Raw genomic sequence first — 19,453 nt, forward strand, 5'->3', positions numbered from 1 at the left:
TATATGTAAATGACATGATACAAATGATAAAACGTAATTGCCCTTTGGATGGTTTTCTTGCTTGGTTGCATATTATGGTCATGATGGATGACACTGTCCTCCTATCCACTACAAAGGATGGTATGGAACATAAAATAAGGATTTTGTATGAATTTTGTAATTCCTATGGGATGATTATTAATGACAGTAAAACTAAATTTATGGTGATTAATGGTACTAGGGAAGACAAGGAACCCATAATATGTAATTCTGATGTGATTAGTTACTGTAATCAGTACATTTATCTAGGCAGTCCTTTTACGGATGATGGTTCTCCCACAACAGCTATCAAGCAGCATGCAATAAGTAAAATGTGTCATACTCTGAAATTTATTTCATTTATAAGTAGAAACAATGATGTGCCATTTTTAGTTAAGAAGAAAATTTTTGATGCTGCTATTATGTCAACTATATTATATTCATGTGAGTCATGGCTAAATGGTGATATTAAACCCATCGAAAAGCAATATAAATGGTGTATTAAACAACTTTTGGGGGTCAGAAAAACTACTAATAATGACGTATGTATGGTAGAACTGGGACTTCCGCCGATGAGGGCATTAATCAAATCGAGGCAAAGAAGATTCTTCAAAAAGATGTGGCTTGAAAGGAATAGTATGGATGATGACCCTTTAATTCACGCCATGCGAATAGTGATGAACTATAATGACTCTGTTTCGAGGTATATACGAAACCTTATCTCTGATAATACTGATGATATTGAGGAAGGAAAATGTGAACTGCAATTAAAGGTCAGAAACTCCAATTCCAATAGGATTGTGTTCTATAAAACTGTTAACCCAGATTTAGTCGTTCATGACATTTATACAAACCAATTAAGACTTAATGAAATAGAACGTGTATCATGGACAAGAATGCGGTTAAGTGCTCATTCATTGGCAGTTGAGACAGGTCGGTGGAACAGAAGAGGTAGGGGCCGTCTGCCGATGGACGAGAGGTTGTGTTCATGCGGTGAGGTCCAGACAGAGACTCATGTCATTGAAAATTGTCCACTTTCGTTACAGATCAGGCAGACGTATAACGTTACCACAGCTTTAGACTTGCTAGTAACCAGAACCGATTATGATGTAGTATGTAAAATTGTACATAAGCTTCTTTCCTTGTATTGAATGTAACACGTTATTATAATGTGTAAAATGTAATTACAGGAACTTGTTGAAGGCGCATGGTTAAATTGGTTTTGTTTTAGTACAATATATGTGTAATAGAAATTCATTTAGTTTGTATAAGAGATTGTACAAAATCTACTGTACTTAATTTTGTAATTTGGACCAAATACTCTTTTGTAAAATTCATATTATTTTGTATTGTGGTCAATAAAAATATCTATCTATCTATCTATCTACGAATGGACGCACGCTAGTTTATTCTCGGTTCCATTTCTCATGTACACATCCTGTTAGCGCACACCTTGTGTACTTACATAACCCCATTCTTCTGACTTCACGATCACCTGATCTTTTCGCTATCCAGGTCATTTGCGTGCCCACGATCTCCCTGGTGTGATCGAATGTGTTATGACTTTTTGTCTCATATGAGCATCCTAAGGGATTCATTGTTTGTAAATTTCTATAGTTCCAAAACACTCAAGGCTGTACGTTTTTGCATCCAACTGCCTGTCACCTCATTTTGATTTTAATATATGTATATCCATTTATACATCTTTCCAGTGATTACAGTGCTCGGTTACCACCTGTTTGCACCCCTGTCGCATACTAGATTAGCTACTGGTATATAGTAGTTCATAATGTCTTATAACTTACCACATGATTCAGGGCTACTTCTGCTGCTGGGGTCCTCCTACCTCATTGGTTAGGTCCAAATTTGATGGCCCCAGCAACGCACATTGTGACAATCATTATCGCCACCATATCGGCAATCACTGGAACTGTGTAGCATTCTGAGAAGAAAAATTCGTCCTCTCCATTATCCTCTAGTTGCAGGACCGTAATTGTTTCCAGTGTGGGTGGATCTTTTACCGCCTCATAGTATCTCTGTAGGTGTATCCTAATGCCCTCGTTAATAAACTGTAGATTCGCCGTCTTCCAATGAAGAAACTGTAGCCACCTCCTTGTTGCTGAACTTGAAATATTCCACAACTCCCATGCAAGTGCTTCCTGCACCCGCCTCGTAGAAGTATAGTAGATCCTATGTTCTTCCCCTGAAATTATCCTGAGACGACTCTACATGAGCCATCAAAGATTTTCTGTCCTAGTAGTAGTAGCGATCTGTGACCTCGTCGCCCGTGGTGAAGAACAAACATCTGGCGCAGTAGATCCTAAGTTGTTTTCGTTGTCGCCACTTGGTGTGAGCTTGGGAATTCTCTAAAGTCATCATGTGTCCATGTTTCATCTTGAATAGTTTCTAACTGACCCTCTGACAAGTCTATGTATTGCTAGAAATAAATAATTCCTACTTTAACACATGAATCTGTCATGGACTAACATGCCCAACTCATAGTCAATTATTAAAGTCTGAAATTCCTCACCAACATAAGCATCTTTATCCACTGACCCCATTTTGAAAATTACTGAGAGAATTTTTATTACTAACTGACCCTTCACAATTAATCCTTTATCGGACAAATACACCAACAAAACCACGTAATGTTTATACAACTAACCTCCATTAAATATAATGTTTGACTTTCATTTCTATGTTATGTACCCCGTCTCTCAATATGTCATTCAGAAGAAACCTTATGTAAAACACACACACACACCACTTAATCCCCGTTATAGATTTCCCCCAATAAAATTAATAATTCAACACTTAAAATTCCTCACAATGAAACGTCATCATCTAGAATTCCGGAAGTAAGTAAATACCTCTGAATATCCAACTCCTAAAGAAAATATCAACAATTGGTCTCATCTGAGACACCACAACATTGTCAGCACCAAACAAGCTGTTTATTCTAAACATCCTCTGTCAGCACCAAACAACCTGTTTATTCTAAACATCTTCAAACAGCGACATTACCCTGTCTAGTTAGCCTTGTAAGTCCCGAAATCACCATTAACCTCAAATTAGCTCCAAATCCTCATTAATCCTCACTGGTATCACATAACCCCATTAATCCTCAAAAATCCTCAAGAAATCCTCACTGATACACAGCACCACACTAATCCTCATAAATCCTTACTGATACCAGAGAATCACATTAATCCTCAAAAATCCTCATTCTTATTACACGGTTACCCAAAATTGTCCACCACCATTATATAACCACCAATATGAAATACACAGCTACAGGCTAAATCCTAAGCCATTTAAACACTGCCAAATATACCTCAAAGGAAACCATTTGTGTTACCTCCACATATATACAACACCAAAGAAACCACCTCGGCAGGATATAATCCTCAGAAAACCCCAATCTACTTATTGTCAAACATAGACCACCATATTACCACTGGTGAATATAACCTCTTAGAATACACTGCCTCACCAGGAAACCGTAAAACCACCATGGGCCAGTACCACCCCAAGAGCCCTAATGCCACAATGAACCACAATCACCACCCCATTGGCTCATAAAACCACAGATCACTACCCCATTGGCTCATAAAGCCACAGATCACCACCAAAAATCAAAACCACCAGAAAACACCAACAATAATCATCACCAAAAATTATCACCCCCAAAAGTCGTCACCAAAAATCATCACCAAAAATTCTTTATAATATTTCTCAACTCCACGGTATTTTTCTAAATATTTCACCCAAATTATGCTAGTAATACAACAATTGCCCCGAGTTTTATGCCAAATCGCTGCAGTTGTGCATAATAAGAATACAGTAAAAGAAGAAAAGAAAATAAATGTTTAATAAGACTGATTAATTACATTTCATCATCCATTTGTAACATCCAGAGAAAAAGAATGAAACTGCACAATGTCACATATTCTATCATTTTCCCATCTTCTTGATCTTTGATATGTGGTAATCTAGACCGACCTGTCTTTTTACATCTAAGACTACAAATCTTTTTCCTCTCTTTTCATTAGTAACTCTAAAAGGACCCTCAAACTTTGAGCCTAACTTATAATTTAATTCGTTTCTCACATTAATTTTCAGGAATACATTATCTCCAATAGCAAATTTAACATCGAATGATTTTGCATTCCTTTTTTTCACCATTTCTTGGGTCTCAGCCTCGAGATTACAGCTGAGACAAGCATGTCTCTCCTTTGCCGTGGACATTAATGCCTCGATTGTATCTTCTCCATGATGAGGTATAGGCAACAAATCAAATGTGCCTGGCGCCTGGCAGCCAAATAATGCTTCGAATGGAGACATTTTAATGGAATCACTGACCATAGTGTTAATGTTTTGCCTTACTGTATCTATATATCTATCCCAGTTCCTATCATTTCCTCCTATAGTCGTCCTGAGAACTTCGAGCACTTTCCTGTTTGCTCGTTCATATAACGCATTAGCTTCAGGTCTGTATGGAATAATTGCTACTTTCTGTATCCCCATAACTTTTTCCAGTCACTATAAGGTCCTGCTTACAAATTCTCGACCATTATCAGTCAACAAAACTTCCAGTGATGACCATTGAAAAATGCTTCAGCCACTTCCTCGGCTGTTTTGTGCCTAAGTGGAAAAATTTCCACTGCTCTCATTAGTTCACCTATTACTACCAATAAATACTTGTGGTCATACCCTGGTTCACAAAGTATTCTCTGAAAAGGTCTACTTGGTATCGAATATGACCCTAATTTACAAGAAGTTACCCTTGCGGGTTTGCAAGCATTACACACACTGCACACTTTTTCACAAAATTTTCCACATCTGTCCACATATTCTTCCAAATATATTTATTACGCATCTCATTATACATCTTTTCTACCCCTAAATGTGGGCTACGAACTTGCAATGTATATTATTTAGAAAACCACGGGAATTAGGACTTTCAGAATCACGATCTGTGTCGTATCCCCTTTATTTTCACGTGTCCTTAATTTATATTTAATTTTCCTGAACAACAGATTACCTTCTAATTCTAAACCTGAAAAAGGTAACTTATAAACTTTCCTAACTAATTCATCTCTGAGGAAAGCTTTTGATCTGCCAAAATTTCATCCACATCTTGCCTATGCTCTATGAGACTGATATCCCATTGTATAGAATCACTAGTAACCACCCTAACTTTAAATCCTTCCATATCGTAAAAACTTCTACTAAGTGCATCTGCAATCATATTGTGTTTGCTCTCTATGTATTTGAGCTTTGCATCAAAATCTCTGTTGGTTAGGAACCATCGAGCTCTTTTGGGCGACAGGCCTGGCTTATTAAAAAGAACCAATAATGGCTTGTGGTCTGCGAGAACTTCCATTTTATTCCCCATTAGCAACATTTTAAAATGAAGCAAGCTTGATACTATTGCAAAAGCTTCCTTATCTAAGATAGCCAGTAATCTTTCGTTGCTGACCTTTATCTTAAATTTCCTGCCATAATAATCTATTAGATGGAATTTTTCTTCAGATTTTTGCATAAGGCAAGCACCTATACCCTCCTGACTGTGAAAGGTTCGCCAAAATCTGGAAATTTCAGAACTGGGGGATTCATTAATGTGTCCTTAACTTTCTGAAAAGCTACTTGTTGTGGTTCTCCCCAGTGAAATTGAATATCTTCCCGCAACACATCTCTTAAAGGAGTTGCTATGTTAGGAAACCCTGCAATGACCTTATTTACTTCTTTGTCTTAGGGACAGAAAAATCTGCAATTGCTTTGACTTTATTGTCATAATACTCTAACCCCCTCTTTAGATATGACATGACCTAAATATGCAATTTGCTTCTTCAAGAGGGAACACTTCGCTAGCTCAATTTTCAATCCTGCTAAGCTAAGTTTCCTAAGTACTTCCTTAAGCACTTCCATGTGATGCTCGATTGAGTCTGTTGCAATCAATAAATCATCCATGTACACAAAGACATTTTTGCCTAATAGCCTGTGCAAAACTGTATTCACTAACCTCGTAAAAGTCATAGGACTACCTGACAAACCAAAAGGCGTCTGCATAAATTTAAAATGCCCCATGGACACTGAGAATGCAGTCATATTGCGGCTTTCTTCACTAAGAGGAACCTGCAAAAATCCCTGCATAATTTCTAGTGAGGAATGTATTCTACATCCCTCAATTTTTACAAAAAGGTCTGGTATGCACACGACTGGATAACGGTCAGGTATTGTTTTCTCATTAATGCATATGAAATCTATGCATACCCAGACAGAGCCGTCCTTCTTAGGCACCGCTAACAAGGGAAAGGTTTACAGGGATACACTAGGTCTAATAATTCCTTCCTATTCCCATTTACTGACCTCTCTTTCTACCTGTTCTCTGATTTTGAAGGGTATGCGGTATGCAGGAATAAAAATTGGTTTTGTTTCTTCTTCTAGATTCACCTTAGGTCCTAACACTTTAGTCAGTCCTATGTCATCCCCTTTTAAAGCCACAATATCTCCAAATTCAGCCAAAACTTTGCTTACTGCTTCTATATGCTCTTTGTAGTCTGCATTAGCTAAGTGTTCCCTAAATAATTTCTTCACTATTTGGATTTCTGCCTCTGAAAACTCAGTTTGACCCTCTATAATAGCCACTGAACCACTATCACTACTCCAATCTTGTAAGTCTACAACGTATGTATTCTTCTGATATTTCCTAACTATATTATTACAATTCAACAATTCCAACCATGTAACACCAGTATTTGATACTCTGTTCAGCGATATGGTTCTAATAATCCCTTTTAGTTTCTTGCTACCCTCAATTATACACACCTCTTTGCACCTCTTTGGGTCTTTTCACTTCCCTCAGCTTGACTTTCACCATAGTCATTGTACCTGGATTTAAAATAACATCCTCTGATAAAACACCTTTATATTTGTGGTCATTATACAAAGTACCCTACTGTTCCATATCCACATAAATATCACCCTTATTTATATAGTTATTTTCCATTCTATCTGCCATAACCCCAATGTTAGTATCAGTATCACCACTGTTATTTCCCATACCACCATTGTTAATGCCGCCAAAATTATCCCCACTGTGATCACCAATTTCCGTGGTATAATCACCCATATCGCCCCCTGTATTACCACTATTTTTGCCAATATGACAACCATTTTCATCCATATTAACCTCCGTATCCTCAGTTCCAAGTATATCCACATATGTAATAAAAACACCCAGTATCCCCACCGTTATGCCACTAACACCTGCATGAACCGATATCCTGTGTCTCCAACGCAACCGTTTTTATCACCAAAAATGGTTCTAGTAAGGCTCTATCCCCCAGAGCAAACCATATCCTTATGAAACGTAAAGTATTTAATCTATTGGCTTGCACATCACCCACTGTCTCGGTTGAGTGTTTCAAAAGGTATTGGGAGAACATGGAATGATATAGATCATGGTCCATTAAATTAACTGACGCTACTGGATCAATAAAAACTATGATCTTTCTGGATCCCACTACTGCTTGTACAATTGGCCTGGGCTCTGGGGCATCGCCCACGAGACCACAATGGCACGTACAAATCATCTGTACCTTTTTTGTTGATCGGCTTTTCAGAAAAAATATTTTGTTGATATCTGTACCGGGATGTTCAAGGATGGACCATAAGTCATAACAGTTTTTATTGCCAACGATAGGTTTCAACCTGAAATATATATTCCATGTAATAAAAAATAATACAATACAACCAGCTATACAAATTTTGAATTTTCCCTAATTTTCCCGATTTAATTATCAAAAAAATATTTGTCCTTAATACAACCCTTCTAGTATTGTACATGAACAATCCATATTGATATGTATATTTCTAATGATAACTACGTTTATAGCAATGTAAATAAATACCACTGTAAATTATGGTACTGTAGCCACTAAAGCACTCGGCATCAAATTAAATGTACTCATATCATGAAACATTACTGTATATATACATAGAATCCAATTACCAATAAGGGCAATTCCAATTGAAATATCATATAACATCCATAATACACTGTATTGCACTCACTTCAATGGCCTCACTATCACAGGCCTTGAACCCCAGTAGGAGATTTCCAAACACAAATATCCCATCACCTGCCGGCCTTATATGTCACCGACTTCATTCTTGGGTCTACATCCACAAGAATAACACCTGCCACCACCCGCCACCACCACTCAACACAATAGGCAGTACCAGAGTGGTTAGCAAATTTTACGGCAGTTCACCCACTAACCGTGCGACACTGAGATATGGGTAAGACAAAAGATATTCCAGATTTGCAATAAGTTACAACTCGCTCCAACCCACATGAACATTTTTTAAACAAATATATCCTTATAGAATTATAAAGTTTATCATGTTAATGATACACTCCCCCACCATTAGTGACAAATTACCAATACCCTATCCAATAGGGTAAACTACGTATGATTACATTGTTCTTCTATTGGTAATAACACGACCAACCTGTGTACTGATCTACACATAATCTTATCCACTTCACCATCATATCCCTTCCCATGCTTTATAATCTTATGCCTTAAATCAACATCACGGACAACGCCATCTTGTCCTGGATCAGCTCTAATCACCTGTGCTAGTTTCCATGCCTCCCTCACAACATTACTATCTTGCACAAGTACCACATCTCCTACCCTTACATTCCTCCTTGTTGTATGCCATTTCTGCCTGATTAACAATGATGGAAAATAGTCTCGTTGCCACTTTTTCCAGAAGGATTCTATTATACTTTGTATAAAGTTTAATCTCCTTTTGTGATCCCCACTAATATCGTACATCCCACTTGGACAAAAGCAAGTGGACCGACCAAGCAACAGATTATTGGGACAGAGGTAGCCCTGCAACTCTAAACTAAATCCAGGTTTTGTTCCAATTGGTCTTTCATTCATCAGATTAGCAATACCAAACAAAGCAGTTTGTAACTCTCCAAAATTCAACACAGAATCTCCCACACTAATACAAAGACACCTTTTGACAGATTTGATCAGTGCTTCACTTGCCCCATTATACCATGGTGCATCACTAGGCCTTTTAAAGATCCAAGTTACCCCTTCCATTTCTCCAATGGTTTCTATTTTCTTGCTTGCTGATATCAACTGAGTTCCCTTATCTGAATATATAACTTTAGGAGCTCCTCTAATAGCAATAAACCTTTGAAACGTGGTCAGAAAATCATCAGTACTGTATCTTTCAGCCAAATCCAAGTGAACAGCTCTAGTAACTAAACAGTTAAATATAACACCAAAGGCTTTACCATGAGTTCTCTTTTTAACCGTGTCTCTTATTGTTAAGGGTCCAAACAAATCTAAGGTTGTGTAATAGAAAGGTGGAGCAGGTTTCATTCTTTCTATCCTCATTTGACCCATGCATTGGTCTTCTAATTTCTTTGTTAACTTCCTACATGTCACACATTGATTTTTTATTGGCTTTATTATTTTTCTGGCCCCTGGAACCCAGAATTTTCTTTGTAATTTTGCCAAAGTAGTCTCTATGCCTGCATGGTCAACCCCATGTACATATGATATATACAATCTAGTAACTGGATGATTTGCTGGTAGCAAGATATAGTCTTCACTATTCCAATTTTCCTTTAGCCACTTAGAAATTCTTTGTCCTACTACTATGACTCCATTCTTAATTGAAGGTCCTAATCTTCTGAACCTCACTTTCCAATTAGTCATGTCCCTTTGCATCTCTCTAACCCACATTAGTTCTGCTTTAATAATTCCTTGAACTGTTGGTTCCCTCAGCATGCCCTTCAAGGATCTGCATTTGAAAACATTCATTACCCTGCATGTAACTCTTAGTAGTTTGTAATAATCACTAAATCTATTAACATCAATCATGTGTATAACATGGTTCTGACTTACTTTAGCAACAGCCATGACAACACCTACTCTATCAGTTAGTTCATTTTCACAATTTTGTTTGATAGGCCATTTCAAAATTGGTAATGATAGGAATTTTGGTCCATTTTGCCAGGCAGAATTTTCACCAATTTTTTCTGGACTACACGGTTTAGAGGTCATATCTGCAACATTTTGAATTGAATCAACCCACCACCATTCCCTTGAATCAGTTTTTATTTGTATCTCTGCAATGCGTACAGCAACAAATGTGTTGAATCCATGGGACAATTGTTGAGTCAACTATGTGATAGACTGACTCAAACTCCCATGAAAACTTCTTTACTATGAGTTCTCTCATCCTAGCAGCTATGAGAGCACCACATAATTCCAGACGAGGAATAGACATTTGTTTCACAGGTGCAATCTTATTTTTCGCCATTATCAGACTTAATTTAAACTTATTATCACTGATTTGCGTCCTCACATATGCACAAGCCCAATATGCTTGCGTGCTACCATCAGAAAATATCACTAGGTTCGGCTTACCAAAAGCATTAGATGGCTTTAAGGGTCTTCTAAAGGTTAATGACTCCAGTCCATACAATTTTTTGAAAAATGCTATCCATTCATTCATCATGGAATCATCAAGTGGATCATCCCACTTGATTCCACCACCATTCGAGTTACTTTTGGAAATCATGGATCTCATCAAGATCTTAGCTTTGAGTAATACTGATATAACCAACCCTAATGGATCATACAACGATGCAATTTGACTCAATATCTTTCTGCGTGTTAATATTTCTGGAAATTTATAATCAAATTCACCTATATCTAAATTTGGACCACTCCTAACCTTTCTTATTCTTGGTGTAAAGTTGAGTCTTACAGCAAAGGAAAAATAGTCATCTACAGGATTCCATTTTAAACCTAAGATTTTCTCACTATCAGATTCTATTATTCTTATATTGCAGTTTTCATAATGCCTGCTGACTATCCAGTGCTTTATTCTGAAACTTCCCTGAGACAATACCCTTTCAGTATCCTGTATTAATTTGATTCTGTTCTCGATGGCATCAGTAGAATACAGTATATCATCTACCTCTGTATCATTAAGAATCATATCTTGCACATCCGGGGATTCCTTACCGAATTGTTCTACTGTATGTCTCAAAGCTACCATAGCTATAATACCACTGGGCCTATCTCCAAATGTTACTGTGGTAAGAGCATACTGATCAGGTGGCCTACTATCATCCAAGTCCCTTCATACAAATCTATGTGTATGTTCATCTAGTGTGCTGAGTTTTACAGTATGGTACATCTTTGCTATGTCACCCACTATGGCTATATTATCTTGCCTAAATCTACACAACACTCCCAGCAAACTGTTCAAAATATCAGGCCCCTTAGCCCAAAAATCGTTTAACCTCTGTCCCATATAAGATGCTGAAGAATTGAAGACAATGCGCACTGGGGTTGAACTAGATTCTGGCTTCAACACCTCATGATGATGAATATAGTGAATTGGGCCATTGTACTCTTGAATCTCCTTATTAGTCAATTTCCTAGCTACTCCCCTTCTAACCATATCTTCAATCTCTTTCTGATATTTTATTGCATACTCATTCCCAAGTTTCTTTAATCTATTCTCTGTTGTTCTTAACCTGGCATTTGCTACTTTATGTTATTTTTCAAATGATTTGGATCTCTTATCCAAGGATACCTTACAAACCAGCATTTCTGTTTCTCGTCATACGTTAATCCTTCCTCAATCAATTTCATTTCCTTTTCTTCTTTCAAACTTACATAATTGGGTCCAGGACAACCTCTGCACATACATTTGATACATTGTGGATTACACCTTGTTCACATTTCTTCTATGGCAAAAAATTTATCTAACTGATCCTTTAGATTTTCTGTTGGCTCAATATTGATTTCATTCAAATTTACTGAACTTGAAAAGTTTATGAATTCTCACAAACACATGATTACTACTATTAACTTGATTGGTAATTTCATCATGTCTACCACGTATGCTGAGCCCAAACTGATTTTCTAGCAGCTGGAGACCCTTATTTGTTTCAACAACCCTTGGCAATATTTCACAATAATTAGCACCAATAAGCATATTAATTTCCCCATGTGGGCGATTCAGCTCTAAGTTTGATATTCCCTCAAAAAGTTCAGATACCCTGGATAAGTCTACTTTCTTGATTTTGGCTGTTATTTCATTAATACCAACAGCATTCACATTCCAAACCTTACCAGATTTATCAATTAGTGGTACACAATATTCGTTGCTTGAGTGATATTCAACCGCATTGCCCACTTTGATCATGGATAAATTTATATGCTTTCCACTTAAACCCAATTTCTTAGCCATCCTATTTGTTATAAATGAAATATCCGCTCCTGGATCCCACAGTACATTAACAGGCATGTTCTTACTATTCACCATACTGATATTCAACAACACTGCAAATCCCTTTTCTGATATCGCTTTGTGAATACTATTTTCTACTCTATCGGAATGCAACAGTGGATGATGATTACGATTGCATGGCCCTTTACCTTCAATGATGACATCACACAATGTACCCACCTTGCAGCTACGAGCAGGATGATATCCCCTTAGACACCTAAAACATATTCCATTACCCTTTATAATCTCAAAACTTTCTTTGCTACCACAACCATTAAATTTATAACATTCTGTTATATCATGACCAATTGAATTGTGTAACAGGCATCCTATCCCCTTACTATCTGCCTTAGGTTTAATACCTTTCACCATTTCTGTCAAGTTAACAATGCAAGATTCAAATTCCTTATTTTTTATACTTTGTTCTTCCCCGATTTTTTTCACCAATTTTATCAATTCCAATTCATTCTCAACTGTGCTGTCAACATGATGGACTGTTGCCTTATTATCACTACCGCTACTCCTAACATTAGAATTCATATATTCCAAAATTTTTCTCTCCTTCTGTAAGAACTTCAACAACTCAGGGAACAGATTGCTAGTTACTGATACCTCATCTGCTTTAATTACTCATTCTCTCTTTTGAAGTGAAGGTAAAACCTTTTCTATATGGCTGACAACGTTTGCACTATTAAGTTCATCAGAGAGATTTACCTTTTTTAAATCAAGCCAACATTGCTCAACCTGATCGACCATTTTAATAAATCCTTTGGTATCATCATCATAAATTTTCTTTAGAGATCTAAGCTCACCAACCACTAAGTCTACAATCTTTCTTGAATTCCCAAATTTATCATCCAAACGTTGAATCATTTCATCATAATTACCCTCTGAGCCCTTCACTGCTTGAAGTGCTTCTCCACCTAGACACATTTTGAGAGCATATGGATCAGTGCCATATATACTCTTAACTAAATTCTCAAAATCTTCATTAAAAGTTGGATAGTTTCTTAAATTACCTTCGAACATTATTGGTTCAAATTTCTTTACTTTAACCTTCGATTTATCTGTTGCCTTTACATCCTGGACACCTTTGAATATTTTTGCACTTACTTCACATTTTAATCTTTAGCTATCTAGAATATATTGCTGGGCTTCTCCTTCTAAATTATTATCGGCTAGCTTATCCTCGTTTTCACATATAAATTGTATCAGTTCATCATTTTGATATTCTAGGCATTTAAAGGCTTCAACCATTTCCTCATAGTTCTTCGTTAACACTGATAAATCATCACCTCGATTGATTCCTTCATTGCACATAGTTACCTTCCTGGTGAACTTCCCTTTGCTGATTGCCCTCTTCCTCTTCAGGGCGACGAGTTCCTCTTGCACACCCATGGCGGTTGAAGTTGAAATGTACTGGGATGTTCAAGGATGGACCATAAGTAGTAACAGATTTTATTGCCAACGATAGGTTTCAACCTGAAATATATATTCCATGTAATAAAAAATAATACAATACAACCAGCTATACAAATTTTGAATTTTCCCTAATTTTCCCGATTTAATTATAAAAAAAAAAATATTTGTCCTTAATACAACCCTTCTAGTATTGTACATGAACAATCCATATTGATATGTATATTTCTAACAATAACTACGTTTATAGTAATGTAAATAAATACCACTGTTAATTATGGTACTGTAGCCACTAAAGCACTCGGCATCAAATTAAATGTACTCATGAAACATTACTGTATATATACATAGAATCCAATTACCAATAAGGGCAATTCCAATTGAAATATCATATAACATCCATAATGAAATATCATATAACTTCAATGGCCTCACTATCACAGACCTTGAACCCCAGTAGGAGATTTCCAAACACAAATATCCCATCACCTGCCGGCCTTATATGTCACCGACTTCATTCTTGGGTCTACATCCACAAGAATAACACCTGCCACCACCCGCCACCACCATTCAACACAATAGGCAGTACCAGAGTGGTTAGCAAATTTTACAGCAGTTCGCCTGCTAACCGTGCGACACTGAGATATGGGTAAGACAAAATATATTCCAGATGCGCAATAAGTTACAACTCGCTCCAACCCACATCAACATTTTTTAAACAAATATATCCTTATAGTATTATAAAGTTTATCATGTTAATGATACAATATCTTTGCCCCATTGAGTAACCTGCTTGGGAAGTCCTCATATTGTAACTCCCGGATTTCTGAGGTGTGGGTCTTGCATCCCTCTGTTTCTGGGAAGGACAAGATTGCAAAAAGTGATCTGCACTTTTGCATATTCCACAATATATTACTCTACATACTTTCTTTGTGTACTCTGGTTTATTACAATTGAAACAACGTAACTGTTGCCTTTAATCCACGGACCCTCTCTTACATTCCACTTTTGCACAAAAACAGGGAAAAGGGAAATTTGAATCCCTTTGTGTTGTTTCTTGGACTGTTCCCATTAAAAAATGTACTATCCACAGTGGGACATTTGGACATGTGTTTCTGAATTTGGGAATAAATCAGTTCCTCATCTGATGTAGGTTCATTCTTTTCATCAAAGCTATCTACAATGGCGTCCGGGACGTCATGTAGAAGCTGGGAAAAATGAGTAAGTTTCTGAAGGTTGCTAAGTGATATTCATTTACCCATGTGGAATTTTTCAATTTCTGTATCCATTCTCCCGCTGAGTCAAAAAGTTGAGAGTTATGCTCAACTATTGCTCTATGATCTTTCCTAATCTTGCTGAAAACCCTTAGGTTTCTCACTGTATTTCCATGTTCCTTTGTTCCATAGGCTGCCCTTAGAAATGCTTGTAATTCAGTCTATGGCCAGCATTTTGTGTATTGGAAACTACAGCATCTATGAGCCAAATCCCCTCTCTTAAAATCCAATAAGGCTTTTGCCTCTGTGAACGCCTCTGCATCACTTGTAATTCACTGTCTCAATAAAAATTTGCACTGGCTGGGACAGAACGCCATCAACAATGCCCCGAAAAGGGCTAACTCCATCCTTTATGTTCGTTAACCTGTGCACCAATGTTTGACCGCCATTGTTTGTGACCGCCATTTTGTCTTCCTTAATGTTTAGTATTCGAGAGAGAAAGGAAGAAAAGGTGAGGTGGACCTTCGCTTATAACTTGGTATTTGCTGAATTTGCGCCATCACTAGACCAGCCCTCTTTTTGCTTACCTCTCACACATTCACATGGCAAAAATGAAACACGTCGTTCTGTATACTCCTATGCATTGCAATTAAGAGCAAGCCACTACTGTGTTTTTAATCCCACAGAGAAGTAAAATGAAATACATCTGTGAGCAATTGTTGCCATAAAACAAATAAAAGGAAATATTGGACACTTATGTCGTCATTAAGGAACTGCACATTAAACACGTTGAAGTCGTATATTCGTCGCCTTAGCACGTTCATAACTAATACACTGATAATCATTGTAAAATGGTCCCAACACATTTATACAGACTTGCAACAACTTGCAATTGATCCCCTTGAATATCTGATTTCTAACCCCCAGGAAATTACGGTAACCCCATTGTACTTATAAGACACATCATGATCATTTTGACCGCTCGAATTCTGCTGACTTCAACTTAAACCTTTGTCAGCAAAGAGCGATAGTTGCCCAAAATACATAACTAAAATAACTTTTCTCTAATGTCTACCTGATCCCCTGACTTCTAGGTAATTCCCAGTCTCTCCAGAAACCTAATCCATAGGCCTGATTGCCTTTCCTGACTGCCACCAATCTGTTATGTAGTCAAAATGACCACGTTTAACTAAAAGGAGACAACTCCTAGCCATGGTAACGCGACCAACCTTCGTTTGTTCCCATCGCATTCCCTCTCTAGATAGCTGAAAATCAATCATTAAATCTTAGGCTGATTCAAACTCTTAAGATAGGAAAATAGTCTTTATTTTCCCCAAAGTAGCTAACATGGAAATGAAATAAAAGGAATCTACTATCCCAAAAATCATTAGGACACCAAATACTGTTCAGCAGAATCATATATTAAATAAAACTATCCCAACTTATTCTCAGTCATCAGTCTTTCTCAAATAAATGACAAGAGAATTCCTTTTTGTTAGTGACAACCGAATCCATACTGAAAAAAAAACACAATTATCAGACACTGAAATGCATAAATAAAGAAAATGGATAACTGTCCTATAAATCTTTCTAAGTGTTTCTCTGCACTTCCAATCCCCTAAAGTTTTTCAAAGTCTTTCTACCTTATTGATGGACCTTCTAGCGCCTCCTAGCTTTTTCAGTCACCACTAAAAGTTCTTGTCTAAGGAATCCATAAGTTCCCATTGTAGGGATTATAGCTCATTCATTTGCTCTAACGGACATACTAACTTACACATACTCATGGACGCACAAATGCACGCACGCTAGTCTATTCTCAGTTCCGATGTATGTGCGTTTTTCCATTTCTCATGTACACGACCTATTAGCACACACCTTGTGTACTCATATAACCCCATTTTTCTGACATCACGATCACCTGATCTTTTCCCTATCCAAGTCATTTGCGTGCCCGCGATCTCCCTGATGCATTCGGATGTGTTATACTCAGCTACTGTAGTTTCACTACTGTCTTCAGGAACACTTTGACTACTCAGAGTCTCTTCAGGAACAACAGGTTCTTCTTCTTCATCTTCTTGGGAAATCTCTTCTTGGTCAGCACTAGGGGAAACATCACTTCCCTGGAACAAGACTTCTAAGCACAAAGATCCTTCATTTGATCCTTCTTGGGTGTGTAAATCTTCAGTTTCTTCACTTGCAGGCATAGTCCTCTTCATACTTCTGGTAGTTACACTACTAGGAAACAGGTGGGGGATATTCTTCTCCAACTCTACCTTAGGACTAATCCTCAATTTTTTGTCTCTCACTACAGGACAAGGAATAAATGGCACACCACCAGCTTCATTCCCCAACAGAACATGTACACCTTCCACAGCCAGTGAGTCCTTTACAGCAAAATCAACATTCCCTTTCACTAATTCACACAACAGGTGTAAGCGACATATAGGAGTTACTTCCTCTCCCCCTATACCCTTCAAAATAACTGAATCTCCTGTGAGACTCTTCTCCAATTGAGGGTGAGCACTACGTACTACCACACTATGGTTACTCCCTGTATCACGTAATATCTTGACTGGTAATTGCACACTCCCTCCTTGAGTTGACAGCATACCCTCATAGATATATGGCTTAAAAGCCTCCACACTGCTAGGCCACTCACTACTTGAGGTTACATTTCCACTGGTTGCTAAACATTCAGCTTGTTTAGTTTCATTCTTCTCTGGAGTCTGATTCTTTCCCTCACTGCTCTTCGCAGTTTGTTTCACCTGGTCACCTTTCACTACTTGACCAACTGGCTTTGTCTGCTGTTGATTCCGGTAACACTCTTGACTGAAGTGTCCAGCTCTTCCACACTTGAAGCAGACAACATTAGGTTTCTGTAACTGTCTTGAAAAATTGGATGAGGATTTCACATTAGCTTGCTGAGGTATATTACCTTGTGTACTCTTGCTAATATCACTTGTAGGTTTCCCATTAAATTTGTTCCTGATATTTGGATGAGACTTAAAACCTCAGCATTGTTAATTCTGGTACTGGACATTGTAATAACGTTTGCTACTAATTATATTGTAATCTTCACTCAGTGTAGCAGCTTTGTCAAGTTTCTTAACCTCTCTCTCTCTCTCTGAAATAGGCTCTTATATGTTCAGGAATTCCCCTAAGATATTGTTCAAAGACAAGTAATTTTTCTAACTAATCAAAAGTTTTAACTTTAGCAGCTTCTAACCAACGTTTAAAACACCTCACTTTGTAAGCATAATCTAAGCTAAGAAGGTTCCCTTCTCATCTTTTCTTAAATTTCTGAATCTTTCATTGTAGTACTCTGGGGTCATCTGGTATACTTGTAGCACACTGTGTGTAAGTACCTTGTAGTCTTTACACTGATCAGCTGTTAAGGCTAGATAAGCCCTTCTCCCTTTACCAATTAAGACACCTTGTAACAAACCTGACTTTTATCTTCTGGCCATCCCATACCTGAAGCCACTTTCTCAAAGTGATAAAAAACTCATCTGGAGCTTCTTCAGTAAACTTAGGGATTAACTTCTGTACTCTTACTACATCAAATACAGGGTCTTGATTACCTAGGTTAGGGTTAGACGGTGTTACAGGTAATGTAGATCTAGCTCTTATCAATTCCATCTCCTTTTCATGTCTTGCGATTTTTTTTTCCTCTTTTATCCTTTCTCTTTCCTCTTCTGCTGCTTTTTCTTCTTCTCTTTCTTTTCTTTCTTGTTTTTCCCTGTCTATTCTTTCTCTTTCAGTTCGCATTCTCTCTCTTGCAGCCTGCATTTTCAGCTTAATCAAATTCTCTTCTGCTTCAATGCGTCTAAGCTCTAACTCTGCATCACTTTTCGCTTTCTTTTCTTCTTGCTTTTTATAAGATCAGCACGTGCTACATTCAACAACTCTTGACCTCATTCTAACTCATCATCATCAGTTATCCTACCAGAATCTATTAATGATTTCATAGCAATACATCTTATTTGTGCCTTTACCATACTAGTAAACACAACCACCACATGACACTGCTAAAGTGCTCGTCCATGCCTTAGCCAGAGTGGTTTCAGATAACACTTGGATGGAAGGGGCTGCTAAAAATTCCTGAACCTTGAACTGAGCCATTTTCTCTAAGTTATCAACTAACAATTCAACACAATAAGTGTCAAACAAAAACCATATGGTCACTTTCCTAAAACTTGTGACGAAGTGCCAAGTATATGGTTACTACACTTACCAATAATCAAATGAGTACCTCACAACAGCCTGACACCTGAACCTTCATCACAGGTAAAATTTGACTGAATACTCTAAAGGCAACAGTGATCCCTTAAACAACTTACCAGTATCACAGAAAATCATTAAAACAGGTGTGAGGTAATCTTATATGTAATTAAATTAATTAAAGGGCATCACTCCATTAACAACTTTAAAAGTGTAAGTATTTCCCTGATTTC

General features: G+C 37.4%; 2 protein-coding genes across 2 annotated transcripts; both read right to left on the reverse strand.

Moving 5' to 3' along the window:
• Nucleotides 1–8,492: 8,492 nt before the first annotated feature.
• LOC135199675 (uncharacterized) lies at nt 8,493–9,449 on the reverse strand. Its single transcript, XM_064227829.1, has one exon. It carries the CDS (start codon nt 9,447–9,449, stop codon nt 8,493–8,495), a length of 957 nt encoding a protein of 318 aa, XP_064083899.1.
• A 2,431-nt stretch (nt 9,450–11,880) lies between these two features.
• Nucleotides 11,881–13,764, reverse strand: LOC135199676 (uncharacterized). Its single transcript, XM_064227830.1, has 3 exons — nt 13,662–13,764; nt 13,081–13,289; nt 11,881–12,930 (listed from the first exon to the last, which is right to left on the reverse strand). The coding sequence occupies exons 1-3, from the start codon at nt 13,762–13,764 to the stop codon at nt 11,881–11,883; spliced, it is 1,362 nt and encodes a 453-aa protein (XP_064083900.1).
• Nucleotides 13,765–19,453: the final 5,689 nt, after the last annotated feature.

This window comes from Macrobrachium nipponense, chromosome 26, assembly GCF_015104395.2.
Source record: "Macrobrachium nipponense isolate FS-2020 chromosome 26, ASM1510439v2, whole genome shotgun sequence".
Taxonomy (NCBI): Eukaryota; Metazoa; Arthropoda; class Malacostraca; order Decapoda; family Palaemonidae; genus Macrobrachium; species Macrobrachium nipponense.

Coding starts and splice junctions, on each gene's coding strand:
- LOC135199675 (XM_064227829.1), bottom strand. CDS start 9,449: ATGAGGATAGAAAGAATGAAACCTGCTCCACCTTTCTATTACACAACC.
- LOC135199676 (XM_064227830.1), bottom strand. CDS start 13,764: ATGGGTGTGCAAGAGGAACTCGTCGCCCTGAAGAGGAAGAGGGCAATC. Junction 13,290..13,661: donor CAATGAAGGAATCAATCGAG/GTGATGATTTAT, acceptor AAATGTGTCTAG/GTGGAGAAGCACTTCAAGCA. Junction 12,931..13,080: donor GTTGGCTTGATTTAAAAAAG/GTAAATCTCTCT, acceptor AAGTTCTTACAG/AAGGAGAGAAAAATTTTGGA.